This window comes from Parasteatoda tepidariorum, chromosome 8, assembly GCF_982258835.1.
Source record: "Parasteatoda tepidariorum strain Cologne lab strain chromosome 8, Ptep-v5.0, whole genome shotgun sequence".
Taxonomy (NCBI): Eukaryota; Metazoa; Arthropoda; class Arachnida; order Araneae; family Theridiidae; genus Parasteatoda; species Parasteatoda tepidariorum.
The window spans coordinates 49,764,942-49,783,903 of NC_141762.1; the positions used below are offsets into that span (position 1 = coordinate 49,764,942).

The 18,962-nt window shown below is 29.2% G+C and overlaps 1 protein-coding gene across 2 annotated transcripts in view; it reads right to left on the reverse strand.

The window, feature by feature from the left end:
- LOC107438883 (diuretic hormone receptor) overlaps positions 1-18,962 on the reverse strand; it is a 235,922-nt gene that overhangs the window by 3,103 nt on the left and 213,857 nt on the right. The window contains exons 9-11 of one of the 2 annotated variants that reach the window (XM_043039187.3): positions 9,869-9,935; positions 5,800-5,885; positions 1,834-1,866 (exon numbers count right to left, since the gene is read on the reverse strand). In XM_043039187.3, the coding sequence (XP_042895121.1) occupies positions 1,834-1,866; positions 5,800-5,885; positions 9,869-9,935 (186 nt within the window). The remainder of the gene's footprint in view (positions 1-1,833; positions 1,867-5,799; positions 5,886-9,868; positions 9,936-18,962) is intronic. The other variant, XM_043039188.3, reaches the window with a different exon arrangement.

Sequence of the window (18,962 nt, forward strand, 5' to 3'; positions counted from 1 at the left end):
GATCCGACAATAAATGTATCCGAAGTGTCATTTCCAAATCATGACGAATTTTGATACACATGATACTTTCCAATTATCTCAATAATATATTTTGATTAATTGCATAATTGAAGTCAAAAAAATTTTGAGCTTTGTCAGTCCAAAATCAATATTTAAAAGGCGAACATTCAAGAACGCTGTCGATATCTTACACATCGCAACTGAGAACGGCGGTTCTGGAAATATCAAAACTTGTTAGATTGCTGGAGGAAGCTAAGAGTAGTTAAAAGTCGAAGTTTCATCAGGCAATCAAACAGGGTTTGATATTTTCAAGCCCACCTTCCCCAGTAGTCACCTTCCTTAGATTTTGATGACTCTTTCCTTTTTATCACTCAAATTTTAAATTTCGTCGTATAATATGCATATTTTTTTTTTTAACCTAAGTTTCTAAAGGGGTTCAGAAAATATATATTTTGGGTGATCATTACGGAACTTCTTGTATAAGTATAGTTTAGTATAAACTGCTCTAATATATCAATGTATTATATTTCGCTCTGCTTATGGAAATGTATATTTTACATTTTCAAAAAAAAGAGATGTTGCTAAAATTACGTTTAGCTCATAAATTACTGAATTTCTGTCAACTTAGCACCACTCCAACTCATCTATGAAAGGTTTCAATGCTTTCTATAAGTTTGCTATAATAATTGTGATATAAATTTGGAGATAGCAAATGAACTTTCAGATCGCTTGTTAAGAAATAGATGCTTTTAATGCAAAAATATGTTTCTCCATTAACTCTTTGACACAGATAGGACACCGGCATCCATTGTATATATATTTTTTGAAGCTGTAATTTGTTAATTAATCTTACGTTCGGAATTTCAAACTATATTTTAGTAACCTTTTTCGGACTGTATTAGATAGTGGTTTAAGTTTTCATGCTTCTACGGTAACAAAATATATTTCTCTCAAAATATCACGTCGATAGAACCTTACGTGGACAAAATCTCGAACATATAAAATCTGCACAATATTATTACATGACATGGATATTCAATATTAAGTGATTTGAGTGATATTCAATATTGATTCCTCACGAAACTTAGCACAATTTTTTTTTTTTTATATGTGTTTGATCTCAGTAGTTTTTCTGCACGCGATATTTTCTTTTCATAACAAATACCTCTCGTATTTACTTCTTCGTTTAATAATTCCGTTAAATACATCTTTTACAAGCATCTTTTTTGGATTTCTATTAAAAAAATACGAAAATGAAATAAAAAATGTCTTATTAATCTTATGATAAATAAGAAATGGCTTAATTAAGCCTAACTTGGAGGGTGTCCTGTATGCAATTTATTGACCCGAGTCCAGTGTTAACAGTCATTGGCATAGTTTTTGGACAAAATGCCTTCGAAAATTGAACATTGCTTGATTGATGAACTATTGTACGGTAAGTACGATATAGATATAAAATGTTTTCATTATTCATTTTTTGTTATTTAAACGTTTAGAATACATATATATATATATATATATATATATATATATATATATATATATATATATATATTCTCCCCCCTTGAATTTATATTAAAACTACACCACTGCTGTTAACGGTAATTCCATTTCAGCTTAAAATGTATGATTTTTTTTCAAAATTTGGATTCAATTTTTGTCGGAATACATTTAAAGTATACATTTAATCAACTAACTTTTATTTTATTACTTACAAGAAATTAGACCCCCAGTAATGTATTTTAGGACATTAAATTTAATAAAAGTATATATATCACAGTTTTTTTTATGAAATAGTTAATAATTTTATTCAAGTAGTTCGCAGATACTTACGTTATATGATAATTAGACGACATAGGTCTTTTCCTAAATAATAAAATAATAGAAAAGAAAACTCAAGAATGAAAAAGGAAGTTACGAAACAGATTAGTACAAATAATGGTTATAATAAATAGGAACAAAAAATAAAGAATTGAAGAAAGGTTAATTAAAAAACATGCATTATAAATAATAACAGAATTTTTTTGTATTGGACTTCGGGTGTTGGACACAATTTTTTCCAGCTACTGCTTTTTTTTCTATATTGTAAAAAATTAAATAATAAAAGGGATATATTGGGGATACAAATTAGTTCAGACCATTTTTTGTGTTCAAAAATGCGTTTATTTCAGAACAAATTGAATACTTTTCTACTACTTTTTCCCACCTCTCAGGTAAATTTCCAATTCCATCTCAAAAAAGTGTCTCGTCTTTTGAGGCGATCCAAGTTAGGAGCCAATATTCAATTTCTGCGAAAGAAGTGAACTGGTGACCTGCTAAATCGTGCTGCATCAGTTGGAACAACCAGTAATCAGAAGGGGCAATGTCCGGTGAATACAGCTGGTGCGGTAAAATATCCCACTTGAGTGTTTCCAAATAATTTTTTGCGACATGAGGCCGACCGTTGTCATGCAGAAGAATATGTTTGTCATGTCTTTGCTCGTATTCCGGCTGTTTTTTTCGTAATGCACGGCTCAAATGAGTCAATTGTAGCCTATACCGATCACCTGTCATGGAATCGCCAGGTTGTAGCAGCTCATAGTGTACAACACCATTCTTCATTCACCATTCTTGAAACGTCGAACCATTCCCTACATGATTTATCAGTTGGAACATTATCACCATAAACTTCTACAAGCATTCGATGCGCTTCAGCTGCACTTTTCTTCCATTTAAAGCAGAAACATAAAGCCTCCTGCAAATACTGTTTAGTTACCACAAAATTTGCCATATTCAACAAAGTAAAAAACAGAGTTTTTGTATGAAACTCAAAGCGACATAAACTGAATATTATTGATAGATGTCTAACCTCTCTGAAACCACCGAAACCAGCTGTCACTATAAGACATTCATAACAGCCAGAGCCATTTTTTGAAAACGGACCGAACTAATTTGTACTCTCAATTTTTCAAGATTTTTTTTTCTGTACTTTAGTCAAAATTCTTTTGCAGAGTTACGATCGACAAATTAAATTTCTATTAAATATAGATCTTATTTTGTATAACGATAGAATTGGTTTTGCCATAAAATATTTATGATTTTAATTTTGAATTAAAGATTACGTACTAAAACAAACTATTTGAAATTTGTTAAAAATTAAATTACCTAAAATGTTTTTCCTAACTTGAATTTCACTAAACTGAAAAACTAAATTAAAAAAATTAGGTTTCTTAAAAAATTAATTTATTGTATATGTGCAGTTCTACATAAAAATTTAGGCGCTGAAAAATAATCTTCTATAAATTCTAGAATAAAATTTTTCTCAATAATTTTAATTGTAAAAATGCATAGTTTTTTTTAAAAAAAGAGTAGCAAAGATAAAAAGTTAATTTATGCACACAAAAAATCTTTTTTACTTTCTACAAATTGCCACATATACACCATGTTCTAAATATAATTGCTTTTTGTTTATTGTATACATATTGAAGTATTTTGCTTCTTTTTCCCCCTTTACCTTATGCTGCATCCAACATATTGCGGTTTCGTGTTATGGGTGAATATTTTATTTTGGCATTAAAGAAAAATACGTATTTAAGTGCATAGCTTGAAATAGATAATTGATAAAACAGTTATAGCTTAAATGCGCTTTTTCGATGTTAATCATTTAATCAATGTATCGAAACTTTCCACACCAGCTTATAAAAAAGCTGCGTAATAAATCAATTTGCAATGAAAATTCGCTTTATTATTTATTTGTTTTGACATTGTCATTCCTATTATGAATTTAGTAAAAATCTTGCTCTCAGAAAAATATTTAAGAAGTACTATAGACTTTGGAAGTCTATCGAATAAAGACTTAAGATTTTCAAATTTATTTGGATTCTCTTATAATTTTTTTAAGATACAGTTGCCATAACTGTAGTATAAGAAATGGAATAAAATGCTATAGCAATTTTTTTAAAATAGCTATGTACGTTTTTTTTTTAAAACCCGCATCCTGAGTTGTTTCCGTTTTTTTTCAAACGCGCACATTCAAGAGATGTCAATTTTTTTAAACGTATGTGAGTTCACCGAGAAGTTTCGCATTTTTAAAAAGCTGTCAAATTTCTATTGAGCACCAAAACACACTCTAGATTTGTCATATAGACGGATAAAGAAGTAGTTTGAGTTAAAAATGCAAAAAAAATCTAGATTTTTCTATCTTGAATTCCATAGAAAATCTGTGGTCATTCATTGAATAAGGAAAGAAAAGTTGTGTAAGCAGCTGATAAAATCCATCTTAGTCAACAACAGGACACAACGAAAGCTAAATTTTGAAGGAATTTACAGAAAATTGCTTTTCGGAAAGTCAATTGATTCAATAGAAGACATTTTTATCAAAAATTTTAGAAATTATTTTCAACCATTTTGAGATTTTAACACTCTTTGTTCTCTGATTACGTCACAGATATAGGTCAAAAGTGGCGAAATATGTAAATGTCAAGCAATGTACACAAGTGTTGAAACTGGAAGAAGCCATTGAAACGGTTCATTTCAATTTAGAAATCATGTAAGGCATCATTCTTTGAGTGGAAAATTGTATTGCAATTGATTAGAAAGCAGGCTCGCTATAATTAAAAAAATTGTATCTAGTGTCATTCTTAATGAGACCAAAATAGTTATGGATTCCTCTAATAAAATGTCTTCAATGGGTAGAATTTACACAAAAGAATTGATCTATTTTAAATAAATAGACTCTCTATTATTTTAGATTAACTTTATTTCACAGCTATGTTGAATTTTTCCATTACATTGATGGTTTCCCACAAGTGAGATGCTTGATTGAAAGCAGAGATAACTAGTCATGCAAATATTAAAAAGCCACACAAATTTGGGCTGTCCTTGAATTTATTTAGGGATTCTGAAAGAGAATTGGCTGCCTGATTTTTCTTTACGTAATTGAACCTCATTCAAAAGGGAAAATTTAGATGTCTTTATTTGTTTAAAAATTATGACACCATTTAGAATTTTTAGGATTTTCTTACTGAGTATATTTTTGAGAATTATCACCCATTAACTTTAGAAAATAATCTTCTAATTAGAATATCGAATATTTATGGCTCTTTGTGCAAGAATGACTTAACATCTTAAAATTAATAAGGGAAATCTATTTTAAGCTATGATTTACTTTAGAAAGAATCTTATGAGATGTTTTATATTACATGCATAAATGCATCGACAATTCATACTTTTCATCTTTGAGTAAAATTATTGGATAAGACGTGCATATAATATTTAAAATTGGCAAACGAAGTTTTCTGAAGCACCATTTGAAAAATATAGTTTTAAAACGAGAAAAGATGTTAAATAAATAATCACAAGAAACTGAAACGGAGAGATATACTTGATTATAAATTTCATTGGTTTAAAAGAAAGAAATAAACAATAATAATTTTTAATATAATATAAAATATAATTTCAATAATTTTTTATGTCAATGAAATTCTAAATCAGGTAAGAAAAAAAGTTCTTCAGGTTTGTTTTTTATGATTATTATTTTATTAGAAACTATAAATTAAAATGGTTTTTTAATTATTTATTTTAGACTTGAAAGAAAGGAAGGGATAGTCTGGTTGGTAGGACGTTGGGCCCATGCCCAAGAGTTTTTGAACTTCATATATTTTTGAAAATATTGAAATATTTTATTCTAATTGATAATGTTCTTTCTTTCTTTTTTTTAAAAAAATATTTATGATGGAAAGAAAAGAATTATTTTTTGAGACAAGGTTGTAATTTTAATTATTCTCATTTATTTTATAAATGATCGTAGTTAAGTCAAACCTGTATTGCCTCGACTCTACGGTATTGGCAGCTCTAAGTTTTGTTATGAGAACCCACATGATTCTTCCCAGGAAATATATGTTTATCTGAAAGAAAACAAACGAGCATAAGCATACTTATTATAGTGAACAACTTTCTACCAAACATAAAATCATTAGTTTTAATTTTTAATCATATCGTTCATTAAATACATTTTATTTTTGAATTTAGTATAAGGTTAGCTTATTATAGTTTAGTTAAATAAACTATTAGTTAACACAGAAGAGATCAATCATTTTATGAAATAAAAAAAATAAACGTGTCACTTTTTACTTTTACTAAGTACTAAAAAGCATAAAGGTAAAAAAAAAAAAATGCTATTATAAGTGTTTAGAAAACTACTTGTCTGTAAAAACTTTAAAAATTCCATATTATTTGGTTCACTTCCATTTGAAATTGCTTTTCACTGTATGTAGCATGATTTTGTCGGTCAATAATTTTGATTCTGATTTCAGGTAGGTAACAATTAACGTTTTACAGAAAAATTGAAAGAGAATTTCTGAAAAGATCAGCTTTTTTTATTATCTTGAAAATCCTGAAAAACAGATATTAAATTTTTAAATGTATTATAATTCGCTTTGGTAGCTGGTTCTTGCAATAATGTGAAATCTGTTCATTTTTTTCCCTATAAAATTGAGTCAAATAAGCAAAAAGTTAGCTTACAGCAAAGATATATCATCACCTATGATAAGAAAAATACTATAGTTTTCTTAAACTTCAATTACATATTTTAATGTCTCTTAATATCGGTGGATAAATTATACAGAAGTTCATGAAGATGGCATTGTTCATTTTAATTTTTTTTAAAATTTGTATGCAAGTAGGGGAGAGGGGGGCACATGTGAACAGGGGGCACATGTGAACATGGTATGTTTAACCAATATGATTTGAAATAAAAAATCCCGAAAAATTTTCAATTGATGGCAGTACTAGTCCTACCTCTCTGAAAAACTTTCAGAACAATGAGACATTTTGTTGGTCTATTCTGACAATTTCTTTGTATCAGCTGGTGTTGCATATATTATAATCACTCGCTTCTCCAAGTGAAAGTATAATATAAATCAACTAATAAACTAAAATTAACTATTGCAGATCATTATATAAACATTCAGGTAAGTTTATGACAATTATTCTTTTTTTTTACTCAATTAAAAGTTCTTTATTTTTCAAGTTAGGTTTAAGAAGGATGATGGGGGCACTTGTGAACAAAACATCTGGGGCAGATGTGAACAGTTCACAAGTGCCCCTACATAGTATTAAGATTATTATCCTCATGATATTATAAGTTTAAAAAATATGTATGCATTTAAAATTATCATTATTTAATTTTCCATAATTAATGTATTAATTTTTCCTTTAAAAAATTTTTTTTTTTTATTAAATGGTTGATCGTGCATCACGCATATTAATTGATACACCTGAGAAAATAGAATTGTTAAAGCTACAAATGAAAAGATAGAAAAAATGAAAAAAAAGCATGAAAGAGTATTAGAGAAGAAAGAAAAAGGCCCATTACAACACCCGTGGAACATGAAGTTGCGAAAAACCCAATTACGGATAAATTATTGTACAGCTGAAAAATTATTTTCTTACTGACAGTACTGTTGTACAATTTAAATTCACATAGTAAGCTACAACCCCCTCAGTATAATGCGTATCTATATCTGTTATATTAAAGATTTTTTTCTTTGAAATATGATGATTGCTTTGTGTTTTTAATCTTGTTCATATGTGCCCCAGGCCTGTTCACATGTGCCCCCAATAGGGGCACATGCGAACAACTGAAGTCATTTTTCTAAAATATTATAAAGTAAAGAAATATTTTATTGAAAAATCTCAAAAAATTCCACAAGACAAAGAAAATACTATTTAAACATATGGACTTTTTTACTATGAAAAATTGATGATATTTTTCGAAAAGTGAAGAAATAAAAATATTTGTTCACATGTGCCCCCCTCTCCCCTACTATTATTAAAACTTCCTTGTACTTCACTGTACCTGGCCATCCATAGGTTAGCCGAGTACTTTTTATTTTTAAATAAAACGTTTCAAATAAATACAATTTAAAAATAAATCGTGGTGATATGGAAATAAAAAATATTTTATGTAATTTGGTACTTAGTTAACGCTTAGTAAATTTGATTTAAACTTAAAAATAAGGTGTAGTACATTAGATATGAATTTGAGGTAATAAATAATATCGAAATTTCGGTAAAACAAATAACTTTAATTTTTCATACATGATACTTCCACCAATTTTTAAAATTAATAGAGAATTCGCAAAAAAATGTACAGTTATAAAAATAAAGAACATAAAAACGAAACTTTAAATATGTAAATTTCATTTAGTTTTTACAGTGAAACATGCCACAACAAGTTTATTTATGCGTGGTAAAGCGACAATCAGAGGTAAAAAAAAACGTGGTTGCAAAAATTTGGGCATGACTGAATCTGAGCCTCACACTGGTTACACTGAAAAAAAATTCGGGATCAAATTTCGATAAAAAAATACCGGCACTCAAGTTGCGGGTACTTTTTACCGTAAAATCCACTTTTACAGGAACATGTTACGGAACAAAAAAGCAGATATATAGTAATTTTTACAGCAATAATTACCGTAAAATCACTTGAATTAATCACTTGAATGTATTACTGTAAAAATTAAGGCGTAATATTTTATGGTGAAAATGGATTCTACGGTAAAATAAATCTTACGATGATGTAAAATTTATTTTACCGTTTCTAAGTTATAATCTACATTATAGATATAATCTACATTAGTAACACGCGTAATTTACTATGTTTTGATTAATTCACTTTCGTGTCTGTGAATCATGCTCTCGAAATTTACTCTGGTTTCCGACTGTCTAGAGCACCTCTATTAGAACATCATGCTTGGAAACAATACATGTGGAGGATGAGGAGGAGATCCCACTGCCCCCATGATTCCAGCGTCGCGACTTCCCCGCACCACCGCCTCTCCTTTTTTTTTTTTTTTTTTTAACTCAGAGACTCAGTTTTCGTTTTGTTGTTGAACAATCAACTGCATAGCTCAGACGGTGCTTATGGTTGTGATAACAAGGTACAGGCCCATATCTTTTGAACTGCATAGCCCAGACCGGGGTTGACGGCCCATTTTCTTGCTCAAATCATCGGGGCAGACGGCCCACACTTTTCAACTTAATGTTTCGAAAAATTTAAAATATCATCATGTATGTAAATAATTCATCTTCTTATTAAATGTTTCCATCATCGAAAAAAACTGTCATTCCTCTCCAAAACACCACATACATGTTAGCAGAATTAATCGTTATTTTGTCTCAAAATAAAATTTGTCATTTGAAACTGTCTTACCAATTAGAGTGCTTAAATTTTAACAGAAGAGCTGTGTCGGATAATGATATCAGTTTCAATCGTTCCATGACCGCTGTAATCTTTTATCGCCAATTCGAATTTTGACCACACAAGAAATTAAGCTTGATATCAATTCTGGAATTAATTGTTTCCTAAATGGCGCAATCAAAATCTGCCGCTTATCTCCAGTTTTTTGAAAATTGAAATTTTGACCGCTTTCTGATATGAATTAACTGATAAATCAAAAATAAAAAAATGAAACAAAAGCTTTAAATATAACGTTTTCATGCATAAAAACGAAGGTGAAATGAATGTTGAAATGGAAAAATTAATTTTATTTTTGTCAGAACTAAAACGAGAAGCGCTGAGAGCATTCTTTTATTAATATTCTTCTTTCACCTTCGAAATTTCTTCGCTCGTCTTTCAAAAGTGTTTCGCCATATCCTTTTTATTTTAAGTCTGATAAAAGTAAAACTATTTTCATCATTTATAGTTTGCTGAAAAAATGCAGAGCGTGATAGAAGTTTTTCTCTTTGAAGTGAGCAGCTGTGTCTGAAATAAGTTAAAGCATTGTTATCCCTCCCACAAGCAAAATAATAAAGAAACTATTACGCCTATTTTTGTCACCACTTGTAACTTACCTGTTATTTTATAAAGGAGTATTATAGAACTTACCAGCAAAACTAAAATAACTGGCAGCATGAAGATGTAGTCGTAGTGGTCTCGATTTTGCCAAGGGCACCTGAAAATAAAAATCATTTTGTTACTGCACCATTAGTTTGGGCGTGTTTTTTTTTATCCCTTTTCAATATTTAAATAAATAGTAGAATAAGGATAATGGTAAGCAAAAAATATTTTAAATTCTGAAAAACTGAAAAGCATTGCTACATGGTAATGAGATAGATAAAATTATTTGCATTTTAAGGCGGCCAAAAGCATTTTAGTACAAATTTATTGCACTAAGCAACAAATCTATATACACTCTATAACAAAAAAATCGACGCACCAAGAAGGAGTTGTCCGATTGAAACGAAAATTGGTGGATAGGAAGACAATGTACAGAATAGTAAATGATTAAAATTTCAGAACAATTGAATAATTTATTGCAGAGTTACAGGAACAAGCTCAATAAGGTGTTGACCCGCCTCTAGCCTGGATACAAGCTGCCACACGGCGTGGCATAGACCGATAAAGCTCCCGGATGGTCTCTTGGGGTATTTCCTGCCAAATTCGATCCAATTGTCGAACGAGGTTATCAACATTCCGTGACAGATGCAATCGCCTTCCCATCATATCCCAGACATGCTCGATGGGAGAGAGATTTGGTGATCTGGCAGGCCAAGGAAGAGTTTGACAAGCTTGCAGACAGTTCATAGCAACACGTGCCGTATGTGGTCTGGCATTGTCCTGCTGAAAAACTAGCCCAGGGCGCTGTTTTTTATATGTTTGTGTAGTTTGAAAGTTAACAAGTATAATGAAAACTTAAACATAAGACAGTGGCTGTGTCAAGCCTGGTTTCGGGCTGTATCATCTGAACTCTATACCACTCCTAAAAACACGAGTCTCCGCGGACTACAAGTTTTTGAGCTCTCACTATACAAACTGAAACCTTACTGCAACTTCCATAGTTAGGCCAGTTCTCAAGCTGTTAAGAAAAAGCTATTATCAGTATGTTCTAATCTAATTTGTTTTTCTTTCAAAAATTAAATGATTAATTTTTTAAATTATAAGAAAAACAAGAATCCATAATTCATCACAGCTTTACTCTGTAGTTTTGAATAAAAATAATTGAATATTTAAAATTGCAAACAGCATAAGAGAAATTTCGCTATTCAAATAAATCATTTTAAAGCACGTGAGAGTTTTTATAAATAATGTGAAACAGTCTGCAGAAGTAAAAGCAAATGGTGACACAAGAGATCGATAATTTTCTTTTGAAGAGATATTTACATTTAGCTTAAACTTAACTTGTATAGTATAAAATGGCGCATTTAAATAGCCCATTTTGTCTGGCGTTTTCATATGGTGTAAATGCAACCTCTACTTTAGGTTGTTACCTTGAGCTGAAAGAACTATTACCAAAATAAATTTTTATATGTGAATAAAAATATCTTGTTCGTTCTGATAAAATAAGCATCTTTAAATCTTTTCTCCTATCCTGAAAGTAACTTGGAATCGAAATGCTTATAATAATTTGAAAAAACTCCATCCCGCCTGAAGGCCATAACCAATACTCTCTACCAACCAACCATACCAACTCATTTTTTTTTAAAAATAAAAACTCAAGACACCTTTGCTACCTCTGTTCGGTTCCCGATGGGGAAAAACTGCAATAGCCAATCCCTAGTTATTGGAAAGCTAAAAGAACGGCAAGTGCAGAGCCTGACTTAGGCAGGGGCATACGGGGCAGTTGCCCCGAGCCCCCACATTAGAGGGGGCCCCCAAATCGAATAGAAAGTTTATTTTACGTTACATTCCTTAATGAACTTTTTTTTAAATAAAATATCAGTGCAGTGTAAAATCCGTCAGCTTTATGTTATCTTCTTCATTAATCTATCGTATGAACACAATATATATTTCGTAAATCCATGGCTTTCTAAGGCGGAATTCAGATAAATTTTCGCAATGACGATGGACAAATTTGGCCAATCAAAAGCCTGTATTTTTATATATTGCAAAATGCAATATATTTACAAAAACATGGACAGAGAATTATCAGAAAATCAATAAAATAGACTGAGCGATATTTCGTCTGACCATTGGAGGGGGAGGGGCTTTATTGCTATTTTAGGTTCTAGTCAATTTTCTTGTTATCTATAATGAGGTGAAAAATTTAAATATCTCAAAATTAAATACCTTTAAATTCCACCATATTAAATACCTTCATTACTAAAGTAGTGAAGCAGAGGCAAAGAAGCAGAGCCCCCCCCCCCCACCAAAGAAGTTTTTGCCCCTGGCCCCAATTAGGCTAAGTCGGGCCCTGAGAAAGTGTGCAAGGCTGAATAATTCAAACATATATTCCTTCGTAGTAAAAATTAGAATCAGGAGAAAAATCGGTAAAAATTATCTTTCAAATAAGTTATTGTTATTCCTCCTTTTTTGTATAAATTATACTCTAAAACAAAAAGTCTTATAAATGCTAGTAAAAGAAGTTCTTCTCGATGTGCCATTTCATTATTTCTTGCTCACATAAGCAACAGCGTGTATAAAATTTAACTCCATAAATTCTGCCCCCGTTGTCTCATCTTATGTTTTTGTAATTTATGGCAAAATATTTTTCAACATGATCTGCATAAATGTTCTCCGTTACGTGTGTAGTTTGGATAAAATACTAAATTAAATGTTACATTGATTTAACAACTATTTTTCATTAATAATGTGAGTTAATGGATACCAATAATTTGTGTTACTAATTAACAAACACTAATTACTTATTCAGTATGTTAAGTATTAATTACAGTACTAATCATCGATCAGAGTAATAATTTGAACTATTAATCATTGTTTAAAGTTTATGCTCTTCTTCAGTAATTTGAGTTAATTTTCTGACTAATTACAGCACAAAATATACTTTCGATCAAAATAAAAGAAAATATCGAAGAATCGTCTTGAATAACTTTCTATGTTTTTTTTTGTTGTTAATCTTCATTTTTTTTAGTATATACTTAAAATAGTCTAAGTAATTGCTGTTAGCCGTAAATTAACTTATACTAACCAACTTATTTTATGTAAACGCATATATTTTTTGGCAAATTCTTTATATTCTCAAATTATGGTGAAGAGTAGAAACTGTTTGAAAAATTACTCGATATTTTAGCAACGAGCCAACTTTTTTTCTCATATTTTTCATCATATTTCCGTAAATAATAATTTTAATACTCATATAGTCAAAAAGTAACTTCCAAAAAATTCATTAATTTTTATCATTGGATAATTTAATGATGACCCATAACTTAGCTTGATTGATTGCTTAATTGCAATTTTTCGACAAAAATCACACATTTAAAAATGAACAATTTAATTTTAAAAAAAATTAATCTTATACATTTACTGGATTTCCTTTTGATAAACGAGTGTTTCAGACGTGGCATGAAAATCTGATTATACAAAATAATAAGTTCCGTTATTCTAAAGAACTTGTCTCATATGTGCTAAATTGAACTGACTGAGAGAAATAACAGAAAGTAACAATAAATTTTTTATTTCGGCCATAAAATATATCGATGTTTCCCATATGCAAGAGAGTTCGCCAAATTACGAATGTGTACTATACAACGAAAACTGTGTTTCCTCAAAAAGATGGAAATAACAATAAAACAGGCAATTTCAATCCAGTCGTCAGATCGAAATACAAAAGGTATTGAAGTTATGTAAAAATATTCAAATACCTTTATAGATAAAATGATGCATTTAAAATTTCTGTATTTATGCTTTGGATTTCCTTCGGGTATAAAAGTAATCCAACTTATTCCATTGCATGGACTCGACTACTAATCCAAAATCCAGCTCTTTTTCAAGAGAAAACTACAATAAGATTTCAAAACCACTAGGGAATGTAGCAAAAATGTACCTTTTATGCCAATTTTGGCCAACATGTGTTTTGGCATTTTTGATTGATCGTTTTATTTTGCTCCTAGTTCAATGAAAACAGATTTGTTCCATTTTTATTCTTTTGAAGTGAAAAAAAATGAAAATGCAAACTTTTTCTAAACATTGCAAGAGAGTTTCGTTTTTCTGAATTATTTTTCTTTTCATGCACCACGTTTTCATTTTATAAGTCCAGCCCAGGGAGAAAAATTTAAAAAAAGGGAGTGTGTGCTCCATTTTGTTTAAAACGAAATCCTATAGAATATCTCTTAGAAATAAAATCTTCAATGCATATTAAATTTTAGATATATCTTGTTGGAGGATTTGTTTAATGGTAACACATCGATGCTTCGTAAATATTGAATTCATGAAAGAATTGAGAGATAGAGACTAGAAGCTGTTTGGTTGGGATTATCGTTTCACAAACAACAAATATTTTATTTTTTGAAATAATTCTTGTTGGAAATCGTACTGTTAAGACTATTTATCGAAAGTTTTCTACTTCTTAAGCGGCATAATTTATAGATAAAATAAAAATAAAAAATTAGATTTCGAATTTTGTGCTACTTAAATATATAGTTGTAGAACCACGTTATCCAGAAAATGTCTTAATATGGTTATGTTATTCAACATAACGAAAGTTTGAAATCGAAAACAACTACAAAAGCTCATTTACAGAATTTTTTGGTTGTAAAAAATGCTTTCTGTGTTTGACATTGATTATTTAACTCGAATAACTAAAAAGTATTTAACGATATTTAAAATTCAAATAATTTTTAAAAGGGAACTTTAACTGTAAAGTAAAAAAAAAAAGATAAATATTTTTCAGAGCGTTAAATGAGATATTTAGTTAAATTTATCTAAAAAAAGTAAATTTAAAATAAGATTTAGTATTTTGCACAACTTATACACTACTGTTGTAGAAGAATGTAATTTAAAAAATATATTAATCTGCTTTATTTATTCAACAAAAAAGCAATTCCTCTACTATTGATTATTTAATAGCCTTTTGCAATATTCCAAATGAAAATATTTTTTTTGAATGAATAAAAAAATGTTTTAAACTTTAAAAAAAATTAGCGCTTTTAATAAAAGTTTTTGCTAAATTTATTTAAGTGAAGTAAAAAGAAACTAGAAAACGTATCGAAAAATACATTACTTAGAAATCGTTTCTTTAAAAAATGTGATCTTTTTTGATATTCAATATTTAATACGAAAATTAAAAAGTAATAAACAGTGTTTCAAAAGAAAGAAGGTTTTAGAATAAAACTTTAAGTACTTTAACTTAAAGCAACATTAACGTGTAAAAGAAGGAAGACAGAAAAAGACTTTTTTTTGCATGTTTTATGACATTTTTACTTAAAAAGTCTTTTCTTTAAAAAGTTTAAAGAAAAAGTAAACTCCACTTCTAAGACGAGTTCTAAATTAATCCGAGATACGAAATACATGTATTTTAAGCGTCGTGAAGAAATTTTTTTATTTTCAATACCTTTACTGAAAATAAAAGTAAATAAATTGGAAAGCTATTTTAAATCTCTTATGTTTAAATTCTGTGCCAAAATGACGATTGCATTCGAAATATATTTTACGTCTTACGTTATTTTATTCTAAAGTAATGAGAAACATTGTATGCAGGATATCTTTTTTCTTATCAAACAATGATGGCAGATGAGAAAATATACTCTCCCACCATTTAACTTGATTGAAAATGAAAGATTCAAATTTTCCACTTCTTTGTTGCGAAAATAATACTTTGCGAGTTAGAAAGTGTGAGAAAGTTTTGTAATATATGAACTAAAGCATGATAAAATAGAACAATTTGGTTGAAACTAAGAATTTCAGAAGGATGGTATTAGAAATGTATTAAAGAATGTGTTTTAGAATTTTTAAACTAAAATGTATATTTGAAGGAAGTCATTTTAAAAGTTTAAATTGTTAAAGTTTAGTTACATTTTAAATTTTAAACTTTTTAATTAATAGTTAAAGTTTAGATAGACCTAGTTTTCAAAATTTCTGTAAGGAATATGTTGAAATTTACTATTACATGATCAATAACACATCTTATTATGCATCATTCAACAATAAGTTTAACATGGGAGATTGAAAAATGATTCTAAAAATGTGACGTAAAAATTATCGTTTGATCTAAAAATTTTGTTCTTTTTTTCACTTTAAAATATTATATATTTTTTAAAAAAAGTATTGTATTGTTATACTCTGTAATTCTTACAATATTTGCAAGGAAATTTTCACATACTTCTGTAAGAAATAAAAGCAAATGCTTTATGTAACAGCTTTTATCACCGTAAAAAGAATTCAAGAACATTCTTAGAAAATAATCGGTAGCTAATATGCCTAATTTATTCCAATAACATTTCTGGTAAGAAACAGGAAATTCTTTTCAGAATTCAGAAACCTTTCCTCTACAAACAAGCTTTTCTGGAATGAAATAGGAACAATTCTGAACAAGTCTGAAAACTTCCCAAAATAAATAACTAACGGTTTTGGAATAAGTGAGTAACTTAGAGTTGCGGTTGAATTGTGTTTCAAGTCATATTTAACCGCGGAATTCGACTATGTTAGTTGATCTAGTTGTGCCATCTCGCAAGAGAGATGTACTAAAGTTTGTTATCAAGTGAAGAGGAAGCTATATCATAGGGGAAACTTTTCATCGCAAATTCTTTTTCACCTCCGTAAGTAATTTAGAATTTTAAGTATAGAAAATGTGAGTTTAGGCAAATCTATACTATAAGCCAGGAAATTTCTAATACAGAAAAAAAAATTTCAAATATCAAAATGAAAATAAATTATGAGAGGATAACTTAGGGTAACGCTATTGGGAAGTTCTAGTTCAATAATTTGTTTAAATTTTGATATTTTCCATTTTTTTACAGCAATTAAAACTTTATGGCTTACTTTAGTTTTGCTTAAACTAATTTTTTCTATACTTTAAATTAGTAATAGTGAAACTGAATGTGTGATGAAAAATTTCTCCCGTGGTCGAGCGTCTTCCGAATCAAATGATGATGCAGAGCTATGGTGCTGACATCTATGTCTGTTAGCTACGCGATCCTGTAATCCAGCTTCATCAATTCTGGAGGATATATGAAGCAGAAACTTCTCATAGAGTATATAAGGAATGTGTGGTGTCTGCGTTTTGAGTTGAGTCCTTAATCAGATCAGCTGATACAATCAAGATCAGCTGATACTCATGTATCAACTGACACTCATGTATATTAGTATACATGAGTATATACTAATGTATACTAATATATATGTGGCTTTATACAGTTTCATCACAGAACACACATTTCATTACATTTTATGCATAAGTAATTAACCATTACTTATGCATAAAATGTAATATAAAATTTAAGGAATTAAATTGTAAATCATAAATATAAAGAGGTTTTGAAATAAACTTGTTTTTCTTAGTAATCTAGGACGCATGGGTCAGTTTGGACCACCTGGTAAGCGCAAACCGTTAATTTATGATATTTTTATGCCTGATGCAAATTTCGCACGTTTAAAACCTTTTAAAAATTCGGAATAACAAAACAAAAATCACTCAGGTCGTACTAAGGTTAAAATTAGAAAAAAAAAATTACAAATCAGAAATCATCGAATTATGTTTTAGAAATAATTCTAAAATACATAGCAAAGTCTTATTAAATGTTGTAAAACTAAATAAAAAAAGGAAAAAATATATAGTCTGGATGGAGTTTTCAGTAGAAATGTAAACAATAACAATCTCGAACTGTATGCCTGCTCTAGTTCAGGTTAGAACGTTTGCAGCTGCTTACTACATGTTATTCTGCGAGGCGATATTTTTAAACGGATAATTTTGTTTTCAATAAAAGAAATAAATTAGATAATTTCTGAGCTCAAATCTGCCGTATTTCATAAGATATTATTGTTATTAAGTAATTCTGGTGAGTTTGAAGTGAAAATTTGTTATTTAGAGATATATTGTTAAAAAAGGTGACATGGTTGCTAGATTTTGAATAACTCGCTTTTTTGTCAGTCTTGATTTGGCCTTTTTTCGTTTGTTTATTACTGTTGGTTCGCGTTGCAAGTTGTGCACCAAATTACGTTAGTGCTAGCATATTGTTCGAGGAGCAAGGTTAAGTTTAGTAATAAGTATTCAAATACTACGTTTGCCGGAATCTTAAAACACAATGATCACGTTGGGAGCAAAATGGCTTTAAAATATACCGGAAACAGTAACCCGGAAGTATAAGCGGCATACAGCTTGCAGCGCTCCCTAGTGTCGAAAACACCATTCATTAGAAAATAGGAAAAAGTTAAATAAGACTAACTTCTTGAAGTATAATGCAGTTTTATTTTTGTTTTCTTCATAAATAAATTTTTGGAAAAATATAAATGTACGGTAAAGGGAGGGTGTTCTGAAATGACAATCCTTAACATATATTTTTAGAATGCTGGCAAAAATATGAAAAAAAAAAAAACGAATATCGGGGGTTACAAATAAATAAGTAAGAGGCGAATGCATTTAAGTTGAATAAATTTTTCTTAAATTTAAAAACTTAGCACTTCAAATGTACAGTACGCAAAATAAAAAGTACATCGTGCATAACTTTTGATCTAATAATAAGATTTTCACGTACCCATTTTCTCAATCTTAATGATCTGAAATATGCAAATTAATTGGAGCATATGATATTTTAGGCTATAAAATCAGAGATAAGACGTATTTTCTCTGAATAAACACCTTTTTCTCTCGATAGATTCGATCTTTTGAGCCTCAAAATATGAGGGCTGCCGTAATGTGGTTCCAATAGTTTGGTCAGAAGAAGTTTAGACCCCTTAATATTACTGTTACTTTTCATTTATTTCACACTATTTCGAAAACGATTCGAAAATGTTTTGCACACAATTATAAAGTTCATTTACTCAAAGAAATTCCATGCAAAGAGTACTTTTAAATGTTTTATTTAATAATAGTAAAAAAAATTGATCTGTAAGTTACGGAAAATTTTAATATCATCTTAAGGAAGCTAACTTTATATGTTTAAGTACATAATTTCAACGAAATAGGTTGAAGAGCTTTTGAGTTATTAAATTTTAAAAAAGTTTTATATTTAAACTTGAATTGCGCAGTTACTATAACAATTGCAAAAATTTTACCAGGATACTAATAATATGTATTTAGGGTTGTCAT